General features: G+C 40.1%; 1 protein-coding gene across 1 annotated transcript in view; it reads right to left on the reverse strand.

Annotated features, from left to right (window-relative positions):
* The window catches only part of PTPN5 (protein tyrosine phosphatase non-receptor type 5), a gene marked incomplete at its 3' end in the record, with an annotated part of 64,247 nt that extends 56,610 nt beyond the window's left edge, over positions 1 to 7,637 (reverse strand). The window contains exon 1 of the mRNA XM_082485693.1: positions 7,613 to 7,637. Within this exon, the coding sequence (XP_082341819.1) occupies positions 7,613 to 7,622 (10 nt within the window). The 5' untranslated portion in view covers positions 7,623 to 7,637. The remainder of the gene's footprint in view (positions 1 to 7,612) is intronic.
* Positions 7,638 to 27,428: the final 19,791 nt, after the last annotated feature.

Raw genomic sequence — 27,428 nt, forward strand, 5'->3', positions numbered from 1 at the left:
CTGTGATTGTCATTTCCCAATTGTCACTGTGAGCCCTTAATGGAAATTTTCAAAGGCAAAGTTGCAGAAATCAGACACTGATTTTGATTATTTTTTCTACTGGAAAACATGATGGCAGGTACCTCCTCCCTAAATGATTTAGGGCATCAAGAGGCCAGATTTTCAAAAGGTCTAGAGGAAATTGTCAAAATCCCCAATCCAGCCAGACAGGACCCTAGTTCTGCTGAAACAACTTCAATAAGTTTTCAAAAGATGGGCTTAATTCTATTTTCAAAAGCGGCTTAAAAATATGAGTCTATTTCATGCTGAAAGACAATACTGCATAGTTGCTTTTGAAACTGAGACTGGCATGCTTTTCAAACTGCTGCCTACCATATGCTTTTGCTTCCTTCAACTGTGTGACTGTGAATACAGCACACAAATAGGTGTCAGTTTGTCACTCACAATTAAAGAAACACAGGTGCAGTTGTGAGAACATAAAGTACTACAAACTAGGCAGTCTGAGGACAGCCCAACATTCCAGGTCTTAAACTGCAGTTATGTTTATGGTATTTGCACCTGCACAAAACCTGAGAAAGTCCCATGTGGGGAAGTTTTACAGCACTAGCCAGAGCCTAACATAACTTCATGTCCCACGGGGGTGGAACATGGCCTTACAGGTAGACATGCCAAACAAGAAATGCTATTTCAGGGAATACCCCACCACATCCCACTTGTTTTTATTGTCACAGTGTGTGTGCATGCTATGTCTAACTGCACAGCAGGAACAAACTACAACCATGATTCTTCCCCTCTAGAACCACCCAGAGCACGGTTATAATGAGTTTGCTGTTGCTCTCCTCAGGTCCATATACCCACATTTTCTTCATCAGAAACCAGGAAAAAAGACAGAAAGATGATGCCACCCAGATCTCACCCTAAGACAAATAAAGCACATGGTCGCATGTATCTTTTGTGACAGTCCCTACTGTTGAAGATCACAGAATCATAGAATGTTTTAGGTTGGAAGGGACCTTAGAGATTATCTTGTTCCAATCCCCCTGCCATGGGCAGGGACACCTCCCACTAGACCAGGTTGCTCAAAGCCCCATCCAGCATTATCAAGCAAACAAGAGGCAGTTTCATCTTTATCAATTTGGAAAAAAAAAAAAACAAAACCCAAACTGTTCTGTCACTGCAACTGGAAATGCAGTTTTTACTTGGGAAAGAAAGAAGCAGGGTGGAATCCACCTGGAGGGAAAGATATGTATGTCCTTGGGGAAATCCAGGAAAAACTCACAGCTGTTGGGGAAACAGCAGCACAGTAGTTGGAATACCTTGCTGAGGAAACCCAAATGACAAGCTGGAGCTTTGCACCAAAACACTGTGCTACATCGGCCTGTGTATATCTTTTACTAGGGCTGTTAGGTTTAAGATGACAATACACGCCACTTCACAACACACCACTACAAACTGCTGTCTGAAGAAACCCGTATGCTTTAATCCAGTTGATGTGGCCTGCTAGGCCTGCAGAAATTCAAGATAAACCCTTGTAGCAGTTCATAATTTGAAAATGCATACTCCACCAATACCAAACTGTCAACATTGCCAGAGACCAGCCAGCTTCATGGTTTTCGAGTTACAGTTACATAATGAATTGCAATCTCTCCACAGTGACCTAGAAAGTCACTTAGTGATACAGAGACCCAGACATGTACCAGCAAATGGATTCTGTTGTGTTTTCATGAAAGATGCTAAGGTCACTAAGCCACTAGCCATCATATTTGAGTAGTCGTGGCGGCCTGGTGAGGTTCCAGCTGACTGGAAAAGGGGAAACATAACCCCTATTTTCAAAAAGGGAAACAAGGAAGAACCAGGGAACTACAGGCCAGTCAGTCTCACCTCTGTGCCTGGCAAAATCATGGAGCAGATCCTCCTGGAAACTCTGCTAAGGCACATAGAAAACAAGGAGGTGATTGGTGACAGCCAGCATGGCTTCACCAAGGGCAAGTCATGCCTGACAAATTTGATGGCCTTCTATGAAGGGATTACACCGGCAGTGGACAAGGGAAGAGCAACTGATGTCATCTACGTGGACTTGTGCAAAGCGTTTGACACTGTCCCACACAATATCCTGGTCTCTAAATTGAAGAGACATGGATTTGACAAATGGACCACTCGGTGGATAAAGAACTGGCTGGACGGTCGCACTCAAAGAGTCGTGGTCAACGGCTCGATGTCCAAGTGGAGAGCAGTGATGAGTGGCATTCCTCAGGGGTCGGTACTGGGGCCTGCACTGTTCAACATCTTTGTCAGTGACACAGACAGTAGGGTGGAGTGTACCCTCAACAAGTTTGCCAATGACACCAAGCTGTTTGGCGAGGTAGACACCATGGAGGGGAGGGATACCTTCCAGAGGGACCTGGACAGGCTGGAGAGGTGGGCCCATGCCAACTTCATGCAGTTCAACAAGGCCAAGTGCAAGGTTTTACATCTGGGTCGGGGCAATCCCAAGCACAAATACAGGCTGGGCAGGGAATGGCTGGAGAGCAGCCCTGAGGAGAGGACCTGGGGGTGCTGATTGATGAGAAGCTCAACATGAGCCAGCAATGTGCGATCGCAGCCCAGAAGGCCAACCGTATCCTGGACTGCATCAGAAGGAGTGTGGCCAGCAGGTCAAAGGAGGCGATTCTGCCCCTCTACTCCACTCTCGTGAGACCCCACCTGGAGTACTGCATCCAGCTCTGGAGTACCCAGCATAAGAAGGACATGGACCTACAGATGATGCAGAGAAGGCTGAGTTGCTAAATGCATTCTTCGCTTCTGTCTTCACTGTTTGGACCAGTCCTCAGGAAACCCGGACTTTGCAGGTAACAGAGAAAGTCTGGAGGGAGCAAGACTTTCCTTTGGCTGACGAGGAGCAAGTTAGAGATCAGTTAGATAAACTGGATATCCACAAATCCATGGGGCCTGATGGGATGCACCTTCAAGTGCTGAGGGAGCTGGGGGAAGTCATTGCTGGGCCACTCTCCATCATCTTTGAAAGGTCCTGGAGGACAGGTGAGGTGCCTGAGAACTGGAGGATAGATAATGTCACTCCAGTGTTGAAAAAGGGCAAGAAGGATGACTCAGGAAACTACAGGCTGGTCAGCCTCACCTCCATCCCTGGAAAGATGATGGAACAGCTTGTGCTGGGTATCATCTCAAAGCACCCAAAAAATGGCTAAGAACTTGTCCAGCCCTTCATAAAGGTATGCCACACAAAAACCATCTTCCAAACATTACCTTCCAAGTAATTGTTTTTCATTTAAGATCTGGACAAAGACAAAATTTTGGTATGAGTATCTACCCATGGTACCCCATATAGCACATAAAACAGTGTAAATACATGTTACATACATATTTAATCCATTGATAAATGTAACCATGGCTGGAAAGTTTAGCATTTCTTATGATTCTCCTTGTTGCAACTGACATTTTCACCAAGTTTACATAGTGTCCTGTGAATGTCACTTCTTCCTGGTTTGTAATGGAACAGGAAGAAAAACAACCTTACAAGAAAATGGGTGGGATTTTTCATGCCAAGTCAGAGTGGCTTTTTTAATGGTTCTATTTGCATTCCACATGCAAGCATATGGTTAGCCAAACTCTGCTCATGTTACTATGCAAACATTTCACAAGCACAAATCTCTTTCTGAATCAAGCATTCCTTAGAAATGATGACTACTGTTTATAAATACTACAGTGAAATCATGGAATGTCCACGTAATGAAAGTTCAATGTTAAATGAACAGTCTCTCAACTTGTATTTGTCAAACCATTAAGTAAAGAAAACAATCTCTTCTTCCTTCCGCTATGTTCCCACAGAAGCGTTCTTTCCACACTGAGAGTATATATATTTTATTTCTCAAACAGGAGCAGTATAAACCACACAGAACCAAACTAAGGCTTCCTTATTCACTTCTTTGCTCTTCTTTTTGTAAGAAACCTCCCCAAGTCATCAGAATTACTTGTGCAACACCATCAAATGAAATGGGGATTACAATCTGGACCACAAGAAACAACACTCATGTTTTGCATGACATACCAATACCTTTCTTAAATTGAAGTTTCTTGAAGGCAAAATGTCTTACATAATCCTAAAAGAAACTGTACTAAAGCAGTAAGGATCATATAACTAAAACTGGTACATGATAATTTACCAAATTGATACTTGTCAAAAAGAATAGACTGATTTTTAATTTAACTCTTTGTTGAAATTGGGGTCCCTGTAGATGCAAATTCGTTGATGCAGTGCACGTTGGCACTGCAAATGGCCTCATTTTCTCTATCCTCTGATTCTTAGATGCTGTTCAGAGATGAACTGATATTTTCATCAGTGTAATTTTCTACAGTGTTGAGTTTTGTGTACATACTGCAGAAGAAATTTGCTTTAACAAAGAATTAACTGAAAGACCTGAACTTCAAACTGTCAGCGCAAATGCACACTCCTTCAAAAATAGCACGTTAATTTTGCTCATCCCCACAGACTCATGTGACCTCTTTTATCTGTATCCTGTCTTCCACCCGCACCACAGCAGCTCATGGTTATGTCTCACAGCTACAGCAAAACTTTTCAAGCCTCCACGAATACCATCCAGTTTTATTTCACTCTGCAATCTTTTTGCTTCATGCGCTATGTTAGATGTGAGTACATGCAAAATCTAACACGAGGCAGTTCTGTGAAATAAAGAGCCTTCTAGTTATTTTAAATGACCATTTTTCAGTCTAGTCCATCATTTTACAGTTTCACCATCCCTTTTCATTGCCCAGCACAAATACATCCTACAGCATTTTTCAGAATTTGAGAGTGTACACTAGTTTAACATTTGCTCTCCAATCTACCCTAATCAAGCGATGCATTAGAAGTTTCTCTTTAGCTCACATGCCCTGCAATGAAAATGACAATATTTTCTTTGTATATGTTTTCTGATTGCTCAAGCTAGGCACTAAAACACTGGCCACATTCTACATAGCATTTTCTGCAATACTGAAGTTTATTAGTGTGGTTGCGACAGCTGAACAGAATGATAACCTTTTCTTAGCCAAACTTGAAACAAGGGACAGTCTACGGTCCTATGGCAATGCCTAGACAATGAGTTTTACTTCAAACATATATTGGAGTATCTTCCGTCAACTTTAAAGACATAGATTTGCATTTCATACACTGTTTCCCAAGGCTTCACTCAAATTACTATCATTGACACTGTCTAATTTTCTTTGCCTCTTGTGCCAAAACCAGTCTGTTCAGCCACCTCAGACTGAGGCGTTTTCAGGGTACGCTTGCCAGAGGCAGCCTATTACAAACAGACTTTCTTCCACGGTACTTTACCAATTCTTCCATGCAGACACTATTACTTTAACACGAAGGCAAGTGCATGACCTTCAGCTCACATTCAGCTGGAAAGCTTTAGCACATTTTTTTTTTTTTGTAATATTCTACTTTGATGTCACATGATAAATGATCGTCTATCTTTTCTTTCTCCCCTCCCACATCAGGTTTTCCCAGGCTAAGCTTTTCTGCAAGGCAGAACTACCCACGCCTTATTCTGCAATAAAAACAAAACTGTTTGAAAAACTTCCCTCTGTATTGCCCACATACAAAGAGTAAGCCAGTACCACTGCAGAATTAAAGATCTTTTTGATGAACAGTGTGCAGGCTATGTGCGTGAACACATGATATTTTGACTGAGCAGAATTCAATGGAGATGAGAAGTGAAGAAAGACGGGAAGGCTTCTCTTAGGGCAATGTCAAAGCCTAAGTGAAAATAAAAGGGGAAAAAGTGAAGTCACATACAAAACGGGGAGGGGGGGGGGCAAAAAAGCGCATTAGCCTGCCAGAACCATTCACACATTTACTCCCAAAGCAGCCATATTGGTGGACAGGAAATAGGAAGTGAAATGTGAATACTCAGTATCCATAAGAATAGTATACTAGATTTATACCACATAGTTTGTTTTGTTTTTTTTTTTTAAACTACCCAGTTAAAAATAGGGAGTGTGTATGGTTTCTATATTGGTGATCAAATTCACTCATGGTTTAACTCCATACTTTTAACTCCATTTTACTCCAAATTTCAGTGCAGTGATAAAATTGATAAACTCTGCAAAGTGATTTCTGAATTCATTATTTTGTACAACCAGCAGAATTGCATTTACATCTTGCTTGGAAATTAATATAATCTATGACTATAAAGATCAGGTAATATAAAATATCATATTTTCACTTATGCTAAACTATCAAAAGTAAGTGCTTGGAGGTAAAAAGTGCATGTTTGCCATTTAGTGCATGTTTGTACATGTCTTAACATAATAAGGTTTCCAATTATTTGGTACACCTACACACTACCTCAATATAAAAGTAAATAAAAAGGATGTTTTATGGCCCAGGTTTAAAACTGGCCTCAAAGGATCTGGACAAGACTGTATAACAAAGGCTGTAAAGGACACTAGCATGACTCTCTGAGCTTATAGAAAGGAAAGTTCATCCTTTCTGCCATCAAACAAGTGACAAGCATTGATTATCAGCTGGCCAAAGCTGACCACTTACATATAATCTGTAAAGAGAATGTGAACACCCAGGAGAAATATCTGTAGGTTACCTGAAGTTTGTCAGGATTCTTACAGAAATAAAAGTTCACACTCATAAAGGGCTTTTCAGAAGTAAAGCATACAGAAGGCAGAATGAACATGTTCACCTTATAGCTTGTTCACATACAGAACATGTTTTTGCCCTCCAAATGCTCCCTAATAAAGGCTTTCAGTATCCTCTTTCCATAAGTTGGGCCTCCATCATGAGGAGTTGGTTGCAAAAGCATACCTGCATCAGCTGAACTGGCTTCTGTACAGTGAAAACAACCACAGACTGCAACAGTCCGCAAGACATCTATACCTGCAAGATGGTATGAAAGGTTGGTCCAGTGCAGCACGAAGGCATATTTAAGCTGTAACCAGAAGGTAAATAGATCAGCTTTCTAACCAATAAAAAGAAAAAAGTTTTATCTACACCAGATGCATGATTGGAAGTCCAAAGTCCAATAGCTCTAAGAGCCCTTATTGCACAGATAGGACACGCTTTCTAGTAAGCGACAGAATGCTTAGAACCAAGTCCAGAATGACTTGAAAACACCCACTTCCTTGATGATTAAACAAAACTAATTTACTTACTGCTTACCACAAATAAAAATAAAAAACATGTTGAGACAGCTATGGACTGGACTTAAAAGGAGCTTTTCAGAGACAAAGGCTCAAGCCTTTAGGCTTCCTTAGAAATCCTAGTTAAAACAGATTCATAGACATCAGGTAGGTAACGGAGGTAAAACAGACTCGTTGCATGATGTGAGAACCACAGCTAGATTACAAGATATAGTCTAATACAAAAAGATCTAGCAAAAAGTACCTTCCATGCTAACCGGATTTTGCAAACCATTCACAACCTGCAATGAATATTCCTTTCCATTTTTTTTTGTTGTTGTTCCTTGTTCCTTCCACTGTCCAAGATGAGTAGGACAAGTTCTGAAAGAGTGTATGACCGTAGTTTTCATCTGTACTGAAGTGACAGTATGATACATCTGATCTTCCCTGCCTTCCTTACCACCTGACATGCACTCAGTTCTTTCAGTCACATAGTACCTCAGCTCCAATGTCTGCTCCAGGACAGATGGTCCTCTGGGATTATCATTTACATCCTTTATACACTAGAATCCTAAATAATAAGTGAAAAATCTAAGCTTTAACACTATCAGATGTCCAAGAACCATTCAGGGCTTCTACACATATTTCTTCTTGAAATTCTAAAAGACTATGATGTGATGTTCAACCATAAAGGAAGTATCAAGGACTGATCTGTGGGGTGGGGGTAAGCACGGAAAGGAGATGAAGCATATTTCTGTGGTGTTTTTGCTTGTTGCCTGCATACAGGAACTGGGATCTACCTGAAGCCTTCCAGGTATCCAAATGGTATGCACCATAAAGGGGTGATCCATAACCTCCCTTAGAAGCCATCTGCTCCACATGGAAAATGCCTTCAGCTGGAATCATAATGGCCAATTTCATTAGAATCTCAGAGTGCTTAAAGGTTTGTGAGTACAAGACAGAGACTCTTCCTAATTTGTGAAGGACTGCTGAATGCATCATACCTACTACAGAGAGGGGCTAACTGAATACGTAATTTGGAAACAGACAGTCCATCATTGCCTCAGAGACAGTGTGTCCAACATGCCACTCAAAGCATAACAAAAACATGGTAAAGAGGGTCATGAAGACATGTAGAAAGAAATACACCTTTAACAAACTGCAAGGACTTTTCCCTTCTTTACAAATTCTGCTAAGGGAGGGGCCAGAGATGCATCCTTGTCCAGATGATACAATGCTTTGCCTCCAAGGCTTATAAGATGTTATCTACTTCCAAAGCACCTTCCACTGTGAGCATCAGGCCAGTTCATCCGGTCTCATCCAAAACCCATAGAAACCAATACAACTCCTTCTATTGATGCCAAGACACTTTGTGTCAAACCCAATTAAGAAGTCTCCTGAAGAACAAGAGTATAAAGAGCTAAATCCTGAAAGAACCCTCTACTACAGAGGTCCTGTTGAAATCATAGAGTTCATTTCACTAGAAGCTGATCTTTCCAGTTTTTAACAGGCTAATAAATCAAAGACCACCTAGATATCCAGACTTCACCTCTGACACTGGGACATGAGGTGACCACTGCATGTAGATAAGCACATCTGCACGTTAAAGAAAAACATACTTAAAAACAAGTCACATTCTTAGAAGATACCAGGATACAACAAGACAGCATCCAGGTAAAAGCCAGTCAGCAGAGTCATGTGTGAGGCACTCCTCAAGAAATCACCTCAACCAATATAGCACATTTTAGCATTAAGCAGTCCTCTGCTACCCAGGACAAGGGACTACTAAGTAAAGAGAGGAAACTTGCTGTAAAGGCCTGGATATACACTGTGTCTTTCACTTGCAATACAAACATAGTATGGAGGAACTATGTAGGTCCAAGAATAAGAAATACTGTCTGTGTACGCAGTATGTGTCAAAACATAATCCAAAAGTTACTCTTACAACCAGAAAAATCAGGCATAAAGTATACAGATGGTATTTATACTTTTATCGCCACTTAGAAACACCCCTCCCTCGCTCACAGGAAAAAATGACAACCAATTATTTTCAGCTAGATGTTTTTATTAAGTTTGTTTTCTGATGTGTTTTCTTAAGTCTAAGCTCAAACACAGAAAAGATGTCTTGCAGGCAAGTCCCAAGGGGAGTCAACTTTCTTTTACAGAGCAGGTACCACTCAAAACAACTAACAAGTACCATAAAAAGACACTGTGGATAGTTCAAGTCCACCATCAGCACCCCCATGGCTCATCTGAAACTCCGAAACATAATCTCCAACTCTTCCCAAGAAACAGGCTTTGCAATGCACTCATTCCACTCCAGCAGCATGTCTGTGAGGTGCAGAACCAAGAAGTAACAGGGTTTAAAAAAAAAAAAAAAAAAAGTGATTGCCACTGGCAAAAGGAATTGGTGTCTCTTGACTCACTACTGAAGGCCAAATTATAGCCCCAAATGACATCAAGTGGTCTAATAAAAGATACTGTGCCTCTCTAAACAGCTCTCCTTATGTAACCTTGTTTTGACATGAAGGGCTCTGGTATCTGAACAGGTTGCTCCAGTATATAAAGTTATTACTTATGTTAAGTGGAAGTGTAATTGACTCTGCATGCTCTCAGTCCAAAGCAAAGACAACATTGCTAACATTAAAGCAAAGAAGAACTTAGTGCTTTTACAAACTCAGACTAAGAACATGTACACGCAGCTACTGTGGTTCAGCTGACACAAGACAACTTTATCACACATGTTAGTTTTTAACATAAAGCTGTTTGCAATTACAGCAGCCCCAAATGCTGTTCTTTGACCTTCCTTAGTGCCTGCAGTCCACCACAATGTTCAAATGCTCGTATAAAAGTGTTTTCCTTACACACACTGCTGTGCAAGGAACTTGATATCATGACATTTCCAGAGAGGCTAAATGAATAGGAATTAATGCTGAGCCTGTAGGCACAAAGCCTGTATCTCTAGGTCCTTGTAGCTTCTAGAAAGAAAGAGTTATCTTTTCTTAAGCTATATGCAACTGCTGTAGTCTGCCTTCAGTACAGGTGCCTTGTCAGACTCCACACTTAATCCCTTTCTCTACACTGCCTCTAAATTCAAGCATTCCTCCTCTGCTTCCTCTTTCCCCCACCATGTAACTTAGGAACAAGTGTAATTTTAAACTGTTGAAGGAAATAAGCTTATCTATTGCCTAACATGCCCCATCTTTCCATCTCCAATAGCACGTGAATGATCAAAAGAAAATATCACTAAAGCAAGGACAGTTAGGAACCTCTCCTGTCTCTGAAAATGAACACAACCTTATTCTCAATTGCCTTACATCTTGCAGTTATTATCAATGCAAAACTGATGTGAAAACAGTATTTACATTTGGTACCATTTTACACCTATTTTACACTGATATAGAAGAAATATGCTGCCATGTGCCCATGACTATGAGGAAAACCTTGAAGGCAGAGTAGTTTTAAAGAAAGCTAGTCACCTTAAACAAAAAAGGCAATACATCTGCATAACCTTGCTTTTAAAACTCTTGTGTGTCCTTCCTTATACTGACATGAGCAACTAAAACTAGTCACAGGAGCACTTATTCATGTGCATAAGTACCAGCAAAATCATGCTCCCAGTTAAGATTTCAGCGCTTCATTTTGCTCCGTGTGAAACCTCTAGAGGATGCATCACAGAGGACTGATAAGCAGTTGCAAAACTGTTGGTAGGAAGAACTCAGGAGCACATTCAGACTACTTGATGGAAGTGAGAGTGACTTGTGTCTTGTGCTCTGTATGAGCAAAACCCCATGTTTTTAAGCTACTGGGTTAATTTTTGCTGAAAATACTGGCATAGTCTGCCTAGACACAAGCAAAAATTGTGCACACAATTATCTGGATATATACTCTAGCACTGACAGAGCAAAGCAGGTTAATGTGCAGGAGCGTCATCACAGAACGGTAACACAAATCCAGAGGGTGGAACACAAAACAATAAAATGGTTTCTTGTTACTGTTCACTTTTCCCCTGTTCTGGGAAAGACGTAGAATCTATTCCAAAGAACACATCATTCATGCAATATGTAGTGATGTCATGTTGTAAGATGTTCCCTCAATTCATCTACAACCCCAAGTCAGACAAGAGTATTTGCCTGAAAAATGGACTACACAGAGCCATGCTCTCTCCAACCTTTTGTCCTTATATTCCCTTTTCTCTATCTTGAGAACGGACAAACCTGAGGACAGGGCCAAGTCTCCTGGGACAGAGACATGATATTAAAATAAAGTGTGTACATAAGTGGTTTCTGTCTTGGGATCTGAAAACCAAGTGTAATTAATCAGCTGAGTGGAAAGCACAATTTATATAATGCAAACTATCTGTGGACTCTCACCCCAGTCATTCTATACAACGCTTTGTAACTGCTAGCCCACATAATAGCAATTATTGCTGGTAAATACAAAGTAACTGGGATGAGGGATCTAGATGCCAACTTTCACAGAGATCAAGAAAGAAGAAACAAGTGCTTAAAATAGAGGAAATACAGACTAAACCATATTACACAGGCTATTAAATCATTCTGCAAGGGAAATACAGCTTTGTTGCTTCCTGAACTCTTAAAAATTAGTTTGTCATTGGATAGAAAGTTACTCAGTGCTCAAAGGATTCTGACAGTTTCTGCCAGTCAGTGAAAGACAATCCAGGAAAGAGTCTGAAGACTTCTGCCTCTCTCTACCTGTACGCTGGAATTTCGCTTTCTGAAATACTGTATGCTTACGAGATAAGCCAGTGAAAAAAGCATGATAAACTTCAAAAGATTTTAGCTCCAGAAACAGCTGAGGTCTGTCCACTGAATATTTGACCATCTGGTTGTCAGGCCACAGAACTGTAACTTGGTTTGGGATTTTGTCTTCGGTTTCCAGTGTCTCCGTTTTTTAAGATTCAGCTCAAGAAACTGCCTGTGTTTGCACAGTTCTTAGCTCAGTGGGTCCTTAATATTTCTTGGGCAATTTACATGTGACTACCATCCAAACAGCCAACACTTAAGGTTAGCTTCATATTGCATTTAAGATGATCCAACCTTACACTGCTGCAGAGATGGGTTTGTTTCACCTGTTCACGCTCCTCTATTGCATTATATCCATCTATCTTACCTATCTATGTAGCAACAAGGCTCCTGCTTCAGCTTGCAGAATTGATGGAAAACTAATTAATTTGGGGGGTGGATTAGTCATCATTGGAGGAGTGAAAAGGGGACCATCTTCAGTGGAAGCTCACTACTAGATTAAATGCAAAGTTGAACTGCGCTCTGCTCACAGGGATTTACAGAACTTCCCTAGATGTTCAGCTCAGTCGTAGCTGCACATATATTTTAAACCTATTTCTAAGCAAGTCTCAAATGGAATTCAACTCCTTTGTTACAGCATACTATTTTTTGTCAAAACCTCACATGAATTTTATCAAAGAAAGATCAAACCTCAATTAGGGAAATTAAATACAAAGCTTTCCAACAACATTCCCACTGGAAAAAAAAAAGAGTTTTTCCAGACATTAAAAAAAAGGTAAACTCAGACAATTACATATGATATGCAGGGCTACCCTAGTGAACATTTATAGCAATTACTTGATATTCTGATGTCACTTGCAATAGATGTATCAGCTGCTGGTTTTAAAAACTTGATTGTATATTAAAAACTATGACCAATATTGTTTTCTGTGCAAAGAGATAAACATCCTGCTCAAGGATCTGAACTCCTATTTAAAAACAAAACCAAACATTAAGAATAAAAAGCACTCAGTATGGTTCTGAGACACATATGTGGCTGCACTGCATATTCCCTGCCTACACTGACAGTGTGGGAGCTCTGTTAGTCATCTAATGCGCATATTTGCTTGGCACAATGCCTTTACTTTCTTATGCAGGCAAGAGAGATGATCACCAGTTTATTGTACTCTTACATCTTCATTGCATGTTCATCACTCAGCATGACCAGGTCTTCCCAATTCAAACTACAAGCTGTTAGGAGACACGAAGACTAGTTCAAAGTGAAGCCCAAGGACTGGAAGGTTGTTAAGCAAATCCGTAAAGACAAGGGTGCCATTTTAGATTAATGCTGCTTAGACACATTTTTTGGTGGGACCTAACAAAATGTTTATTTTAAGAATAAGGACCTTTTACTGAATAGAAGCCCAATTTAGTTTTGCTTTCAACCCCAACACAGATCCTTTTACTGTCTTCAAGGGCATTAGAGGTTCTCAGTTGGCTTGCTTTAACTGTCCTTCTCTGCTTCCGTTCTGGAGGAAGCTGGAGCAGAACCTGAACTTAGTTTTCACGTAAGGCATTCATAAGACCTCCTTGCACAGACTACAGCAGGATCACAGGGATAACATCCTTCTGGCATCCCAATTTCATTTAAAACATACAAAACACACACAAGAAAGGTGTACCTTTTTAATGTAATGTTGAGAATGAAATCTGAAGGGGAAGGGAGGGGAGGAAGGCAGAATTTCCAGCTGACTCAATGTTGTCAGACTTTGAAGAAGTGACTCTGGACATTTCCCCTCCTAATGGCCCTGGGTGCTGCATATTAGTATTTTATCATGAGATACTTCATGTTACAACCTGCTTTGAAAGCATTAACAAAGCACCGATTCAATTGCTTTCTGACACACAAGGGAAGTACTTTGAGGGGAGGCAGCTCACGCTGTTTCTTAGGTATCTTGGTGGTGAACCCACTTAATACTGACTATTCATGTCAACGAGAAGACTCACACTGCCACGCTCCACTGCAGAAACTGGCAAGGCCAGCCTTTAAGGGTGGTCTGGGACTGCCTTGTAGGACCTCTTCTAACCCCTTCCTTATTTTAAGTGCCTTAGGCTACCATATCTCTGCTGGTTTTGCCGCAGATGCACACACGCTTGGATTCCTGACGACTGTAGTGCTTTGGTGTAATGTCCACTGACTGTGTTCAGTGTGTTAGTATCTAGCTGAAGGGAACAGCTTTTGACAAGCAGGACTTCAGAATAGGTAAGATCTGGTCTGATCTAGTGGAGCTCTGTCTTTAAATTATGTGACGGTAAGACAGAAGAAATATGTGGGAAGCATCCACAATAATCAACCATCTCAAGTTAATTAGCAATTAATTTAGTGAGCTACTAAAGTCTAGCAAAGATGAATCCTGAGAGATTCTGGTCACAGTTACCCTGACGTAAATCTAGATTAACTCCTAGAGACAACATCAATCTCCATGACAGTTACTGCAGATTTACACCCAGCTACTCTGAATTTGTGCACTTGTTTTCACAGCTGTGTGGGAGATCTGTCTCAATACAAGTCAGCTCTGCTCTCCTGCGGATTCTGCAAGGGACACAAAGTTACATTTCTGTAAAAACCTAACCTCAGTGAAATGGGGAAATTAAATACTCCACTCTGATGAAACCTAAGCCTCCCACATAACAGACAAACACCCTGCTACAGAGCCAGCCCCTACAAGCGGTCATAATATCCTCCTCAGCTCTCAGTCTTCAGGCAGTGAGGATAATCCCCTCTCACAGGCTTTCATGAAGCACAACGGCAAGCACCATTACCACATTCTTCTCCCTAGGACTCTTAGGAATATTAAGAATACCAGCTCCACAGAGCACATAGTTTTGAGACCAGTCTCACAACCCTACAAAAATCCACACAAGTCTTTAAAGGTCATCTTTCTAAGAGGGTAAAGAGGGGGTAAACACCTTCTGGCCATTAGCACTGCCCCATGTGATATACACTGCAGCTGCATCAAAGAAATTTGACATGAAAAAGGAGTTATCGTCCTGCCACACAGTCCTTCACCCTTCTACCAACCCTACTCAGCTCTGCATCCTCACCTCTGCAAAGCCATGTCTTCCCCCTTCCTTTACCCTTTAAGCTAACCACTGGATTAAAATGATATAATGCCCCTTTCCACCAACATGAATCTCAATCCAAGTAGTACAGCATTGCTTATGAAATACTAAACTGATTCGGGTAAGGAAATATTTGTATGTTTCTGGGTGAGCCAAAGTACAGGTCATATGTAAAAAAGCAGAAACAGATCACAGACCACATACAAATAGGAGTGCTGTAATTCTGAAAACATATGTCCAGAGATGTTGTCAAATAGTTTGTGGAAACATTATGGAGAGACACTTAGAGTCACTTTTGCTAGAGGGTTTAAGTTCACATTAAGAACTTGCATCAAACTCATTAACATGGGGATTTTTTTAAAGCAAACTAGAAATCTCCCCATACCAGCCTAACTTTGGAAAAATTGGATGCATTCCTACACCCATTTCGCTGTCAATTATGTTTCCACTGCAGATCCTAACTGCCTCACCTAGTTGTATCCTTTGCAGGAACTGGATATTTGAAGGAGCCCAGAATTTGCTTGCTATTTCTTTGTTTCATGCCATAAATGGGGTTGATAGGGTTACTCAAAATGATCCAGCAAGCTCAGAGCACAGTCTTCATGCATTCATAAGGATACTATAGAGCTCTATTTCATTTTGGAATATTTTTTTTTCTGCTCTCATGTGCAGAAAGACAGCCTCTGAAGACTGTTTTGCCATTAAATATTGGTGTGGATTCATGATCTCTCAGCATTAAGTCTCCATCAAAACAGCCTGATCAGCTTATGAGCAAGCATCATACTAGTAAAGCATATGGCATGACCAAGGGTAGCCAACATTTTCATCGTTCCCTGCCTTTGTTGAGTTCAAACAGTGTAAGTCAATTACATCCACAAGTCAGTCAACCCACAGTAAAATACACAGAAGAATGTTTGTCATCACTAAATAAGCTTTTGTCTTTAGTAGTATTCTAAAATCTCAAAAAATAAGTTATTTTCATGCTTAATGCTAGACTGAGGGGGAATATTTTGAATCTAGGAAATTGACTGAAAAGGGACAGTTGTTTTAGAGTAAAGCATTTTAAAGGACCCACTAACTCATTTTCTCTCTCTCAATAAAAAAAAAAAAAAAAAGAAAATATAAAGAGCCAGGTTTTTATAAGAAAGATAGAAAGGTTAGTTCTCACTTAAATATTGAAATGAAGTGGCTGGAAAGTATTTGGCAACCAGCAATGTGAAAACAAAATGGTTATTTTTAGGGCAATACCCTTTGAAAAGCAGTATATAATAGCTAAATAAATGCTGATCTTTATAAGAGATGACATTTTAGCTAACCAATTCCACACAAAAGAATTTCTTCCACATAGGCCAGTTTGGTTCTTATAATTAGACCTCCTCAAAATTATTAAACTTTTAAGAACTTGTCTATACATACAACTTATGTCACAGTATAGTAGGATAAGTACTTTAAGAATAGCTATTCCAGAATGAATACGTACACACATGAAGTTTAGAAAGTTATTGCACAGTGATGTTATGTCGATAACCTGCAAGTAGTACAGAGTATTGCAGCATCCCACAAATAAAAACATTTCAACATTTTTCTGAGATGAAGCAAAATAATCTAGCCTCCAGATGTACCAAAAAACTAAGTAAATCCCACAGCACCCTATAATGCTTATCTCAACCTCTATAAAGTTACTGGGCAGATATAAAGCTATAATTACACACAAATCTCAGGTGCCTTTTCTGAACTTAACTGAGCTTCACCAACAAGTGAGATAGGAATTCAACTGGTTACTGAGGGCTGGATAGGAATATCCTGCTTCATTTCTAGAAGACTAACTGGACACAAAGCAATCTGTCTTTGTACCATTTCTCCAGGATCTTCCCAGCTGACCCATCCTCCTGCCTAAAGTACAGCAAAAGGGTGAAACAGAGGGTTTTTTTTAAGAGAGATGAAAGTAAAACAAAGTAAAACAGAATCTCTCACATTATCAGAACCAAAATTGCTTTGTATAGTAGCAAGAGATAGACTAAAACCAAAACTGGATGCCAATTGGCAAACTGCCATTAAATTTCAAGGAAGCTAATCCACCAAAAAGCATACTGCACCCTAGAGAGTCCTTAATTAATAGTGTCACATTTGCAATAGGCTAGTTAAGGATATGTCAGCATTTACATTATAAATCCCTAATTATAGTTAGCAAAACAATGCTGAAACTTACTGAAACATGATATACAGGGTTCCAGTCCAGGAAGACAGACTCTGGGAGGAAGGTGGGGAGAAGTGTTAGTATCACTAGATTGGATTTCATGTTTTAATTTGAAAATACCAAACGAAACAAATGCAAAAAAAGGCAGCTTGGAACCATTTCAAGTTCCAAAGCAGAGAACATTTCAGCAGGCACTTAAGGCCGAATCCTTGAGGTGGTAAATGCTCTTGAGTATAATGTCAGTGTTATGTACGTGTAGTTAGCATACCCCCAAAGAATGAGGGATTACCAGTGTCTAAATACTCACTTATATCAATAGGCATTAAAGCATGTTGCTGTTTTTTGGGTCTGGAACACAGTCCACCTGTACTTGCTCTGTTATTCTTGGTTTAGAGAGCTTGATCCTGCTTCTGTCACAGGGCTGATGATGTCTACAGTCCAGGACCAGGAAGATAAGCACTATAAACTTCCAAACATGATGAAATATACAGTATATACAAGAGCTTTATGCACAGAATGTACGTTGCATTAGATGGAGCATTACTCTCCCCTTGATGTTTATGTGTGGTGTATTTCAAAGTATCTTGGCATTGTTTCTTTGATTAGAAAATATATAGTATCAAATTTGGAGCTCCTACAGCTTCCAATCCCATCAGCTGGAGCAGAGTCCATGCCTCTGACTTCTAATTCTTGGAAACAGATTGCAGTAGCGAGGAGGGGAAGCAGCATTAGACTGTGTTAAGAGAGCAGACAGAGGCACTTCATGACCATCCAAATCTGCAGTAAATGGTGTCAGTACTAAAGCAAGGCCAGTAAGATAAAAAGCAAGGATGGTAAGATCAAAGTAAAGCCAGTAAGTGGTTTCAGTACCAAATGGAGGCCCATTTGCTGACTGCTTCCATACTTCATTGTCCTGAGGTCCCAGTACTGGTGCCCCTAAATATCCTGTGATACCCCACTTTGTACCCTTCAATATTTCTGTTACCTTCACAGAGGTGCCCATGTGCCCAAGAACAGCCTTCAGAGTGCCTCAGGCCTTGGCTGCAGCCAGGTCTGTCCCACTTGTGAACCCTGGCAGTGGGGCATGGGAGGATCCCTCTTTTCTACTGCACCAGGCATTGTGGCTGTATGTCCAGGTGGCAGCAAAATGTTATCAGGGCCCCAGGGCCATGCCACAGCCTCCCCTGCTTGGGCTCTGTCGGCTCAGCATTGATTACTACCTTTTCAAAGCACCTACCCATGGAAAAAAAGTATATTTCTTCTAGAGTCCAGTGCTGTAGCTCAAAAGGCAGTGGCAGTTTATTAAGACTTTTCTTAGAGAGGAAGCTGGGTATAATAACTCAGGTCCTAAGTCAGGACTCAGGAGCTTTCCACCCTGTCTGATTTAAGACTTCCCACATTAAGACAGTCTTGTCTTAACTATTTAATTGTATTAAGTATTTGGAAACTACAAGCCACAAAAGGGCCATATATACAACTTCATGAAATATGGCCACCCTTAACGTATCCAGGTTTGAAAAGCTTATCCATTCACATTAAGATCCTGTAAGTCAACAGTCAAGACACTCATCCTGACTAGCAATTACTGATTAGAAATCAGTGTAACTCAAAACCTTGCCTTTCATACACTGTTGTCTCCCCAGCAAAAACCATGGTAAGCCTGACCTTCCTGCACAATTCCTCCCTTTCTGTAAACAGGCTAAGTTTATTAGCATGGTAAGTCGATACTAAGAAGGATTAGATCAGAGAGCAGACAATGCTGTAGAAACAGAACAGATTTCTTGTTTCTGCCATTGTACCAAATGGCACCTTCCGGTTTGCTAAATAGCTGCCTTCTCAGGTTAAATTGCCCCATTGATCTTGGGGTGCTACACATCACTGAAGGGAGCAGAACTTATCCCAAAAGGACGAACGCAGCACCTCAAGCCATCAGTGCATCACTACTGTATCCATTTAAGCTATTGCTGCCAAAGCCTGAAAAATTTATGCCTTCTCTAGGGAGTATACAGACATAATGCTCAAAGACAGCTGCTGCCAATACTGCTTTCCTCTCCCTAGACACTACTTTAAGTCAAACAGAATAGCAGCTTTTGCCACCCAACATAGTACCAGGATCTGTTCAGACAGAAAAAATACCTATGCTTGTGTGGACAGGCCTTGAAATTTCACAACCTGCAAGCTATCACCATGTATTCCGATCCTGTTCCTTCCACCATCTGGGGGATTTATGCCATCAAGTTCAACATGAAGAGGAATTAAGCTTAATTTTGGGGTAACTTCTTAAGTTACCTTAGTCCAAGTTTTGTGAGGATGCTAAACCTTGCTTGGAAATAATGACCTGCATGCAACTAAAGGGACTGCTTAGTTTCTCCAGCTCTAGCACTGACTTGATTTCTCGCTCTTCCTTTCTGTGCAGCAGTTAACAACACACCCACAGACATGATATGGCGTATACACAGAAACACAGGTCAGCAAAGTCATTTACATAAGGCCCCTTCTTTAAGAAACTATCTCATGCAAAGGAGAACATCAGCAGATGGGGTTCTGCTTCTGTATCATATTCCTGAAATGTGAATGTCTGGTGGGTGCAGAGAGGGATAGGAACAATCACTCTCTCACCCTTCCCAGCCCTTGCTTTTCATGGCATCACTGCACACAAAAGATGCAGAAGAGAAACAGCTTATTTTGCCTTCCAATCCCTTTGCTTCCCCAAAAACACTCTCCACATCAACCAGCGTTACTGAGAAATAGTCTGCCAGAAAAAGGTTTAGAGATCCTCAAACAAAATGGGTTAAGCACTCAGAATTATCATCAATTAACAGGTCCAAAATGACGCAACAAGAGATTAGCACAGCAGATTTAAAACATGCACTGATCTAAGGTCTGAGACCAGGTCTTGAACAACATAAAAAAAACCACTTCTCTAGGACAAAGAGCCAATATCATGCAAATCACTATGACCAGCAAGCAAGGCTTTATCTAGCCTGACATGTTCACAGGATCTCAGACTTCTGCTCACCTGCAGCTCTAGTAACTTATGAAGCATCAGTTCCTAAAATTGTGCAGCAAGTGAAGAAGAAGGGTGGTAACCACAAGCAGGTAGATCACGGAATTTTCAGAGTTGGAAGGGACCTCTAGAGATCATCTAGTCCAACTCCCCTGCTAAAGCAGGATTGCCTAGAGCACATTACTCAGGACTGCATCAGGATTACTCAAGACCCAGGCGGGTCTTGAAAATCTCCAAAGGGCACTCAACCTCCCTGGGCAGCCTGTTCCAGTGCTCACCGTAAAGAAGTGTTTCCATGTATTTGAACGGAACTTCCTGTGTTCTAACTTGAGCCCATTACCCCTCGTCCTGTCACTGGGAACCATTGAAAAGAGCCTGGCTCCAATGCAATACTTCAGTTCATCATTTCAGGAAATGGCCTAGAAACAGCTGGATGGATTAATGTGGCATTTTCCAGGACCACTACTGATTTGAAGATGATATTCTCAAATACCCGCTGTGTTCTCAGAATCAGAGCACATGATGTCCACAGCAATCATTTGCAAAAGAGGAACAAAAACTAGAAGCAAATGATTCTTTTGTGTATACGGTAGGGGTGGCCATCAGCTCATTTCAGCCCATGATAAAGTCCCTTACAAACATGTCATCATGCGTGTGTGTATGTCCGTCCTGTTACTGACAGGGAAATCTCAACAGCCAGTCCATTATCACCAAATAACATTCCAGGCTAATAGCCTGTAATAAACCTGATCCCAAGGATACTGAATGTCACAAAAGCAAAGTTAACCACAAACACTCCTCAGAAAGCTTTTTGTCCTAATCTAAATAAGATCTACAAGTTACCACTGCTGTTATTGGTATTTAAGGGTCTAGAAGACTGTTATCAGCATGTGAAAAGTTGTCATTACCTCTCAAAACTTGGAAATCCTTATCCCTTTCCAAATGCACTGAATACCTTGCTTAAGGACAAACACTCAAGACATTGTAACAAAAAGACTAAAGAAACCACAGAACAGCAATATAATAACCTAACCCACCTCACAGTATTTCCTCAATTCAAAAGCCATAAAAATAGATTCCCCCCCAAATTCATGTTAGATGGCACATCAGCCACTCTATTCAAGCAATACTGGTAAATATTAGGGGAAAAAAACCACAAACCTACAAAAATATTTGAAACAGCTGCATGCAGTAATTTCTATGTAATCTCCCTAGTTCTAGCTACTCATATATCATCTTTAATTATCCAGAGTGTGTTCATCTTCAGGTCATAGCATATTGAACCCCTTTGATTTGCTTTTGCTGACACAGGTAATTAGCTCTCCAGAGGTTTGGAACTTCCTTCTTGTCATTGCTCATATCTTTTTTTTTTTTGCCTCAGCTACTTGTTTCTCCTGAAGCACTCAGTTGCCACTAATTTTAGGCTAAACAGACTTCTCCCAGCTAAGCTGTTCACTGAATTTACAGGCAACCTGCTGCATGCTGCAGTCTTCAAACATTATGAATGTAGGCTTCCAGGGAAAAGCTGCTTCTTTCATACTTGGATAACATCAAACAGAGGCTGCTAATCTGAGAGGATGTAGTGGACAAAAGAGGGCAGTTTGCACTTCCTTGGTTTGAAGCCTTTCTGGGCAGGTTACTCAGTTCTTTGTGAGAGAAGAGAGAGAATACATAGCTAGAGGAGATGACACTTGGGCTGAAGAGGTGATAGACAGAGACGGAAAGGATGAGAGCCATGCACAGAGCAGCAGAGATTACTATTGGCTGAAAAAATGAAGGAAGAAAAGCTTGTAGACACAGATAAAAAACTCTATATTCCAAACTGGAATAAACATCCGTGTTCAATGACAGTAAATCAGCTGAGATCTGCTCTCAATTTCTACTTCTGTTCAGTATCAGCAATCAAGGAAGTAAGCAAGATGCCTTAGTAAAGCAAATTCCCAAACAACAGCAAGCATTATTCCAGCTAGCTTTGGGCTGCCTTCTCTTCCCAGTGCAATCAGCAATCTCATAGGCGCAGCTTTACAAATCCCAGGCCACCAGATAAATGCCAGTAGGCTGTGACAGAACACAGTAAAGCCAGAGACAGTGTTAGCAGGACCTGGCTTTTAAGCAAGCTTTCCACGCAGAAAAGAATCCTTCTAAATCCTGGGTACCCAGGTAACAGTTCCTCTGTCCAAATACAGGAACCAGCACCATGCCTGAATCAGTATCTTACCAACGGCAAAATTTTTGTGGTAAAAAAACAAATGTAACATTAAAGTCATGCCCAGGACTAACAAAGCAACAGTTTTCAATTTAATCTAATGCAAGCTAATATAATGTAATCTAATCCACTCAAGTATAACAGACTGAAAGCTGATGTTCTGAGCTGCACAGAATACACTGCAGATAAAACATACTGTTGCTTAATTGCTGGTTCTCTCATTATCTAGTGTCACTACAAAACTTCAGAGCACTGTCTCCATTTGCGATTTCCTGCCCACTGGCAACACGCAGAACTGCAGCAAATAGCCCAAAACTATATTCAGAAGCAAGATCTACAATGTTTCCAAGGATGAGTTTGAGGGCTTAAGGTGCCAGAGAGTGCATACGAAATTCAAAGGAACAGAAACAATGTTTTTTCCTAAAAAATTCAGGACATACACTGTTGTACATGATGCTTAAAGCTCAAAAGATAAAAGTTAAGAACAAATGGCAGTGCCTACTTCAGGGAAAAAATACATAAATAAGAAACTAGTGATGTTATAAAATGTATACAGCAAGGAGAATGTTACACATGCTTGCAGTAACTTACCACAAACAGAGCACTTAAAGGTCTGAAAACATAGTTTAAGACAATAAATAACAGGCTAAAATATAGATAGCATTTGGGCACTCAAGTCATCATGTATTCAGTGCAAGTTAAGCATCATGTAAGTATGCAAGAAGTCCCCCCTCTAATTTAAAAGAAAATGTTAACTATTTTAATTAAGTGGCCATTCTAAATGGGCTTTGAAGTGGAGAAGCAATCACCAGCAGAATAAAGTAGCCATTACAAGCATTTTAGTCACAGGATTTGTTACAATAATTCATAAAGCTCCCAGCAGTTTCATAACAAAGTAGTCACATCTGTAGTTTCACAGAAATGATCAGGTCTGTGCCAATTTTTCATCTTATGAATGTTTGCAGGCTCTGATTTCCATGTTTAGAAGAGGACTGAAACAAGCCAATTAGTTAAATTATTCCACCTCTCTGGCTTGCTATTCTCAAACTTAAGGAGCAAATGCTTCAGTCAGTGTAATGGAATGGTGGCAGTGATCTGTACTGGCAAGGGAGGCTCTGCTCCTAAAGGAGACAGCTACAGACAAGCCCCAGGCTGGTAATACGCACTGTTACTGAGACTGAAAATGAGGGAACAGATGCTGTTGGAGTACCAAATGGAAGATGTTCTGGAAAAGAAAATAAACAAATCTAGTCATACTCAATAAGTCAAGGTACAGGAAGGAAGCAGCAAGTCTCTGTTCCTAAAAGTAAAACAGGCTCTGCAGAACCATCAGAAAAAATTGTACTGCCTGATGAATAAAATGGATTTCTTGGGAAAATTCTTCCCGCTCTCTGGACAATGCTAGAAAAAAAAATATTAAGCATATTTTATTTACCTGTATTAAAAACAAACAACCCTCTCCCCCCCCCCCCCCCCAAAAAAAAAAAAAAAAACCCAACAAACAAACAGGCAAGTGTAATTCAGTGAACTGACAGTAAATTCAAAAGTGCTATCATATACCCAAGGGAGTGCTTCAAATAACATCTTTGGCAAAGCAAGTACTCTCTTAGAGAGGCTGAATCAAGATGCTTAGCTTGCTTCTAAGTGTCCTGACCTAAACAGTATGACTCAAATCTTGCAAGAGTGGAGAAAAATGAAACCTCAAGCCCATAAGGATTCTCACTGACATTAACAGGCCTGCAACAGTCTGCCTTCCTTATTATTTCATGGGAATATATACCTGTATTTTAAAAGGCCAAATTTTGGTCAAGTCCAAGACACCTGTATGAGATGCAAAATTTCATTACTGATTGAGAAACACAGGGAATGCATTCAGGGCGATCAATCTGCCTGCCTTTTGAGCAGAACTGTAAGAACAGGTCTCCAGAGTAGCTGTGTGGAAACACTTCTGGTGCTTGCGTGTTGTCACCACAGCTGCACATGACAACTGCCAACCTACAACCCATGGACTGCTTGTGACAACCCAATTTTCAAAGACCAGCTGGGAACAGTGAGCAGGTTCAATGGACTGTTCTGCTCCCCTGTACTTTTCTCAACCAAAGAAGAAACTTTTCAACTCCTCCCCTTCCATCCCCTTACCTTTCACTTACAACAGTCATTCTACATACATGGAGTAAAGCTGTGATCCTGGCAATCTAGTGGGAGGCAGGAATGGGGCTACAAAAAACAACACTTCTTTAAAACTGAAATTAGGTTAGTATCTTTCTGCCACCTCTCTAAAAAAAAGTTAGTTACTGTTGGTTTAGCCCACCTCAACTTTTTGAATCCTGCCTTCCAAAAGGATCCAAAGCTTGTTATACTCCAATGGAGCCCTCCCATTATCTCACATCCATAAAGTATTCACGTCCAACTAAAAAAAGTCTGTGATGCTGTTGGTTGCTAAAAATCTCCTGCCATTGAAACAGCAGGAAGAGAAGGAATGTAGTAATTGGAATGACCTGCTTTTATAGACTGCAAGGCATCTATTATGAAGATAGTTATTATTTATATCACCCAAGAGATACGGTTCAGAACAAATACCCTTACCATGCAAAATTCTGAGTGTTTTTCAGTAGTTTGGTTATTCAATGATATCTGAAAAAGCTCTCTGCATCTTTACAAAATGCCAGCATTTGTATTTCCTAACAAACTCTAAGATACCATTAGAAGCTCATGATATCACTGATGTTACAAACAGAGTATCTTCTGCCACTGAAGGGGAGTAGCAACTATCTGCAAGGAAAAAGGAAATGTTTGTCTCTAAGGGTAGAAACCACAAGGATCACTACTTTCTTGGGTGTGGAATTGGGGAAAAAAAATGAGATACAAGTGACGTATACATTCATCCAAATGAATTCATCATCTAAATTAATCTAAGCCGCTCTTACTAAGAGGTGAAATCAGCAGAGAATTAAACCATACATTAAATGGTAACAGAAGTAGTATGCTGTAATTTCAACAATAAAAGAAGGTATGCAAACTTAATATTAAATATAAATGGTCCTGTAAGCTTTGATTAAGCCTTTAAGGATGTGAAGGTTTCAAGTTTCTGAGTCTAAGAAAGTCAGAAGCAATATAGAGAGGTTATGAAAAAAAATGATCCACAAGGAAGTCTAGATGAAAAAACTGAAGGTAATCAAGACATTCCGAATTATTTCTCCTCAATTAAAACATTATTTTCTAAAAGATTTTCAATTTAAATCTAAGTTCAGTCACAATTTTAGAATATGTTTTAACACACTGGCCAACACTGAATTTGTTGTAATACATTTTTTGACTCCCATTTGCAATGATTTCATAGGCTGATATGGTCCCACAGTGCAAATACTCCACTGTGAAATACTTAGGAGCTTGACATGAAAAACCTACAACTCGTATATTACAAAGAAAATCTAAAATACTTATCTTTACCAAAATGCGTACAAATAATTTACTTTTTTTTTTTAAGGACAATTTCCTTCAAGTGCACCTTGTTTGTTACTTTGCATGGATCAACAGCCCCCACTGTCCCATGTCTGCTCCTTTGCCATTTATTTCAAACTATTTTATACTTTACTGACTTAAGTTTAGAGATTAGTTCTATTCTTACACCAATTTTCAATATCTAACTCATAATGACACATAATGCAAGTTATCTTTACCTGTACCCCTTCCATTTGAGTAAAGGGTATACATCTCCAGACACACAGAGAACTCGCAGGATCTAGGGAGACTGCGTTTTCTAGGTATAACCCTGATTTCGGTGAACATGTCTTTCAAGAAGCAACAAATGTCAGAGTCACTACTCTGCTGCATTAGTAATACAAGACGCATCATGACCGGAATAAACAGCTACAACTGTAAATAGAAAGCATTATTCTAAATAGAAAGTATTCTGCTCACTATACAGATACATAACAAGCAAGGGAGTTGATACCTAAGAGGGCATTTAACCTTAACGTTTCATATTGGGTTTACCGATGAAAATACGTATCTTTACCAAAGCATGTGTACTTTGAGGATCTTTGTGCTTTTGTTACACTTCTATTTGCATTGTTATTTGGCTCCTTTTGTTGTTTTATTCTCCTTTAGGTTTAGATGTGATTTCACCAACTTCTGCAACAGCAGTTTATATCTAAGAGTCTATCTACACAGGGGTACCTACCAGAAGAGCCATTTTGAATATTTAGACATATACATTTCTGCTTCTGTAAGAGGTATGCACGTGTTGAAAATAAGCTTGGTACACTAATGTTATCAAATTTCCATATGTAAATTACCCTTCAATTTCCCAATGAAATACATCCATCCCCTGCATCTCTCAGGGTCACATAGGAACGAATGACAGGATTTGATCACTGCCTACTTATAAATAGAAACGTACTTTGCAAGATTGCTTTCTGCATTACTGTTTCTTACAAGAACTGTGTAATGAAGGTGAAAGGAAATAGAAGCCAGAGATAAGATTCTTTCACTTGTTCAAATGGAAAAACCTAAGTGGACTTGTCCACTAAAATATCCGCTAATACTGATATTTTTTTTTTCCCCGGGAGCAGTTATCAATCTTATATCTGCCGAATATAGTGTTATTTTTGTATTTAATACTGGAGTTACAACTGTGTAATGTATTTCAGGCACAATATGCAGTGTCAGTGTCCTAACCTCTTGACCTGTAACCCGTTCCCTAATGACAGGACTCTATATTGCAAAAAGCCTCAGTGATAAAAAAAAGACTTTGCAAGAGTATGGACATCATGTGAAATATTTTGCATATTTTGTGACAACAATGTTTTCATGACCTTTGCCAACTGCAGGTTCCAACCAGCCTCTGCAAATGAATCATCTTTGGAACACACAGTTTTTGAAATGAAGACTCCTTTGGAACCAGTAGTTTTAGTCATGCTGTAAAGCTTACACAATCCATTTCCTAGATTTCTTAGAAGTGCTAGAAACATAGTAGTTCAGAAATGATGGGTGTCA

The sequence above is a fragment of the Vanellus vanellus genome, assembly GCF_965231255.1.
Source record: "Vanellus vanellus genome assembly, chromosome: 6".
NCBI classification, from domain to species: domain Eukaryota; kingdom Metazoa; phylum Chordata; class Aves; order Charadriiformes; family Charadriidae; genus Vanellus; species Vanellus vanellus.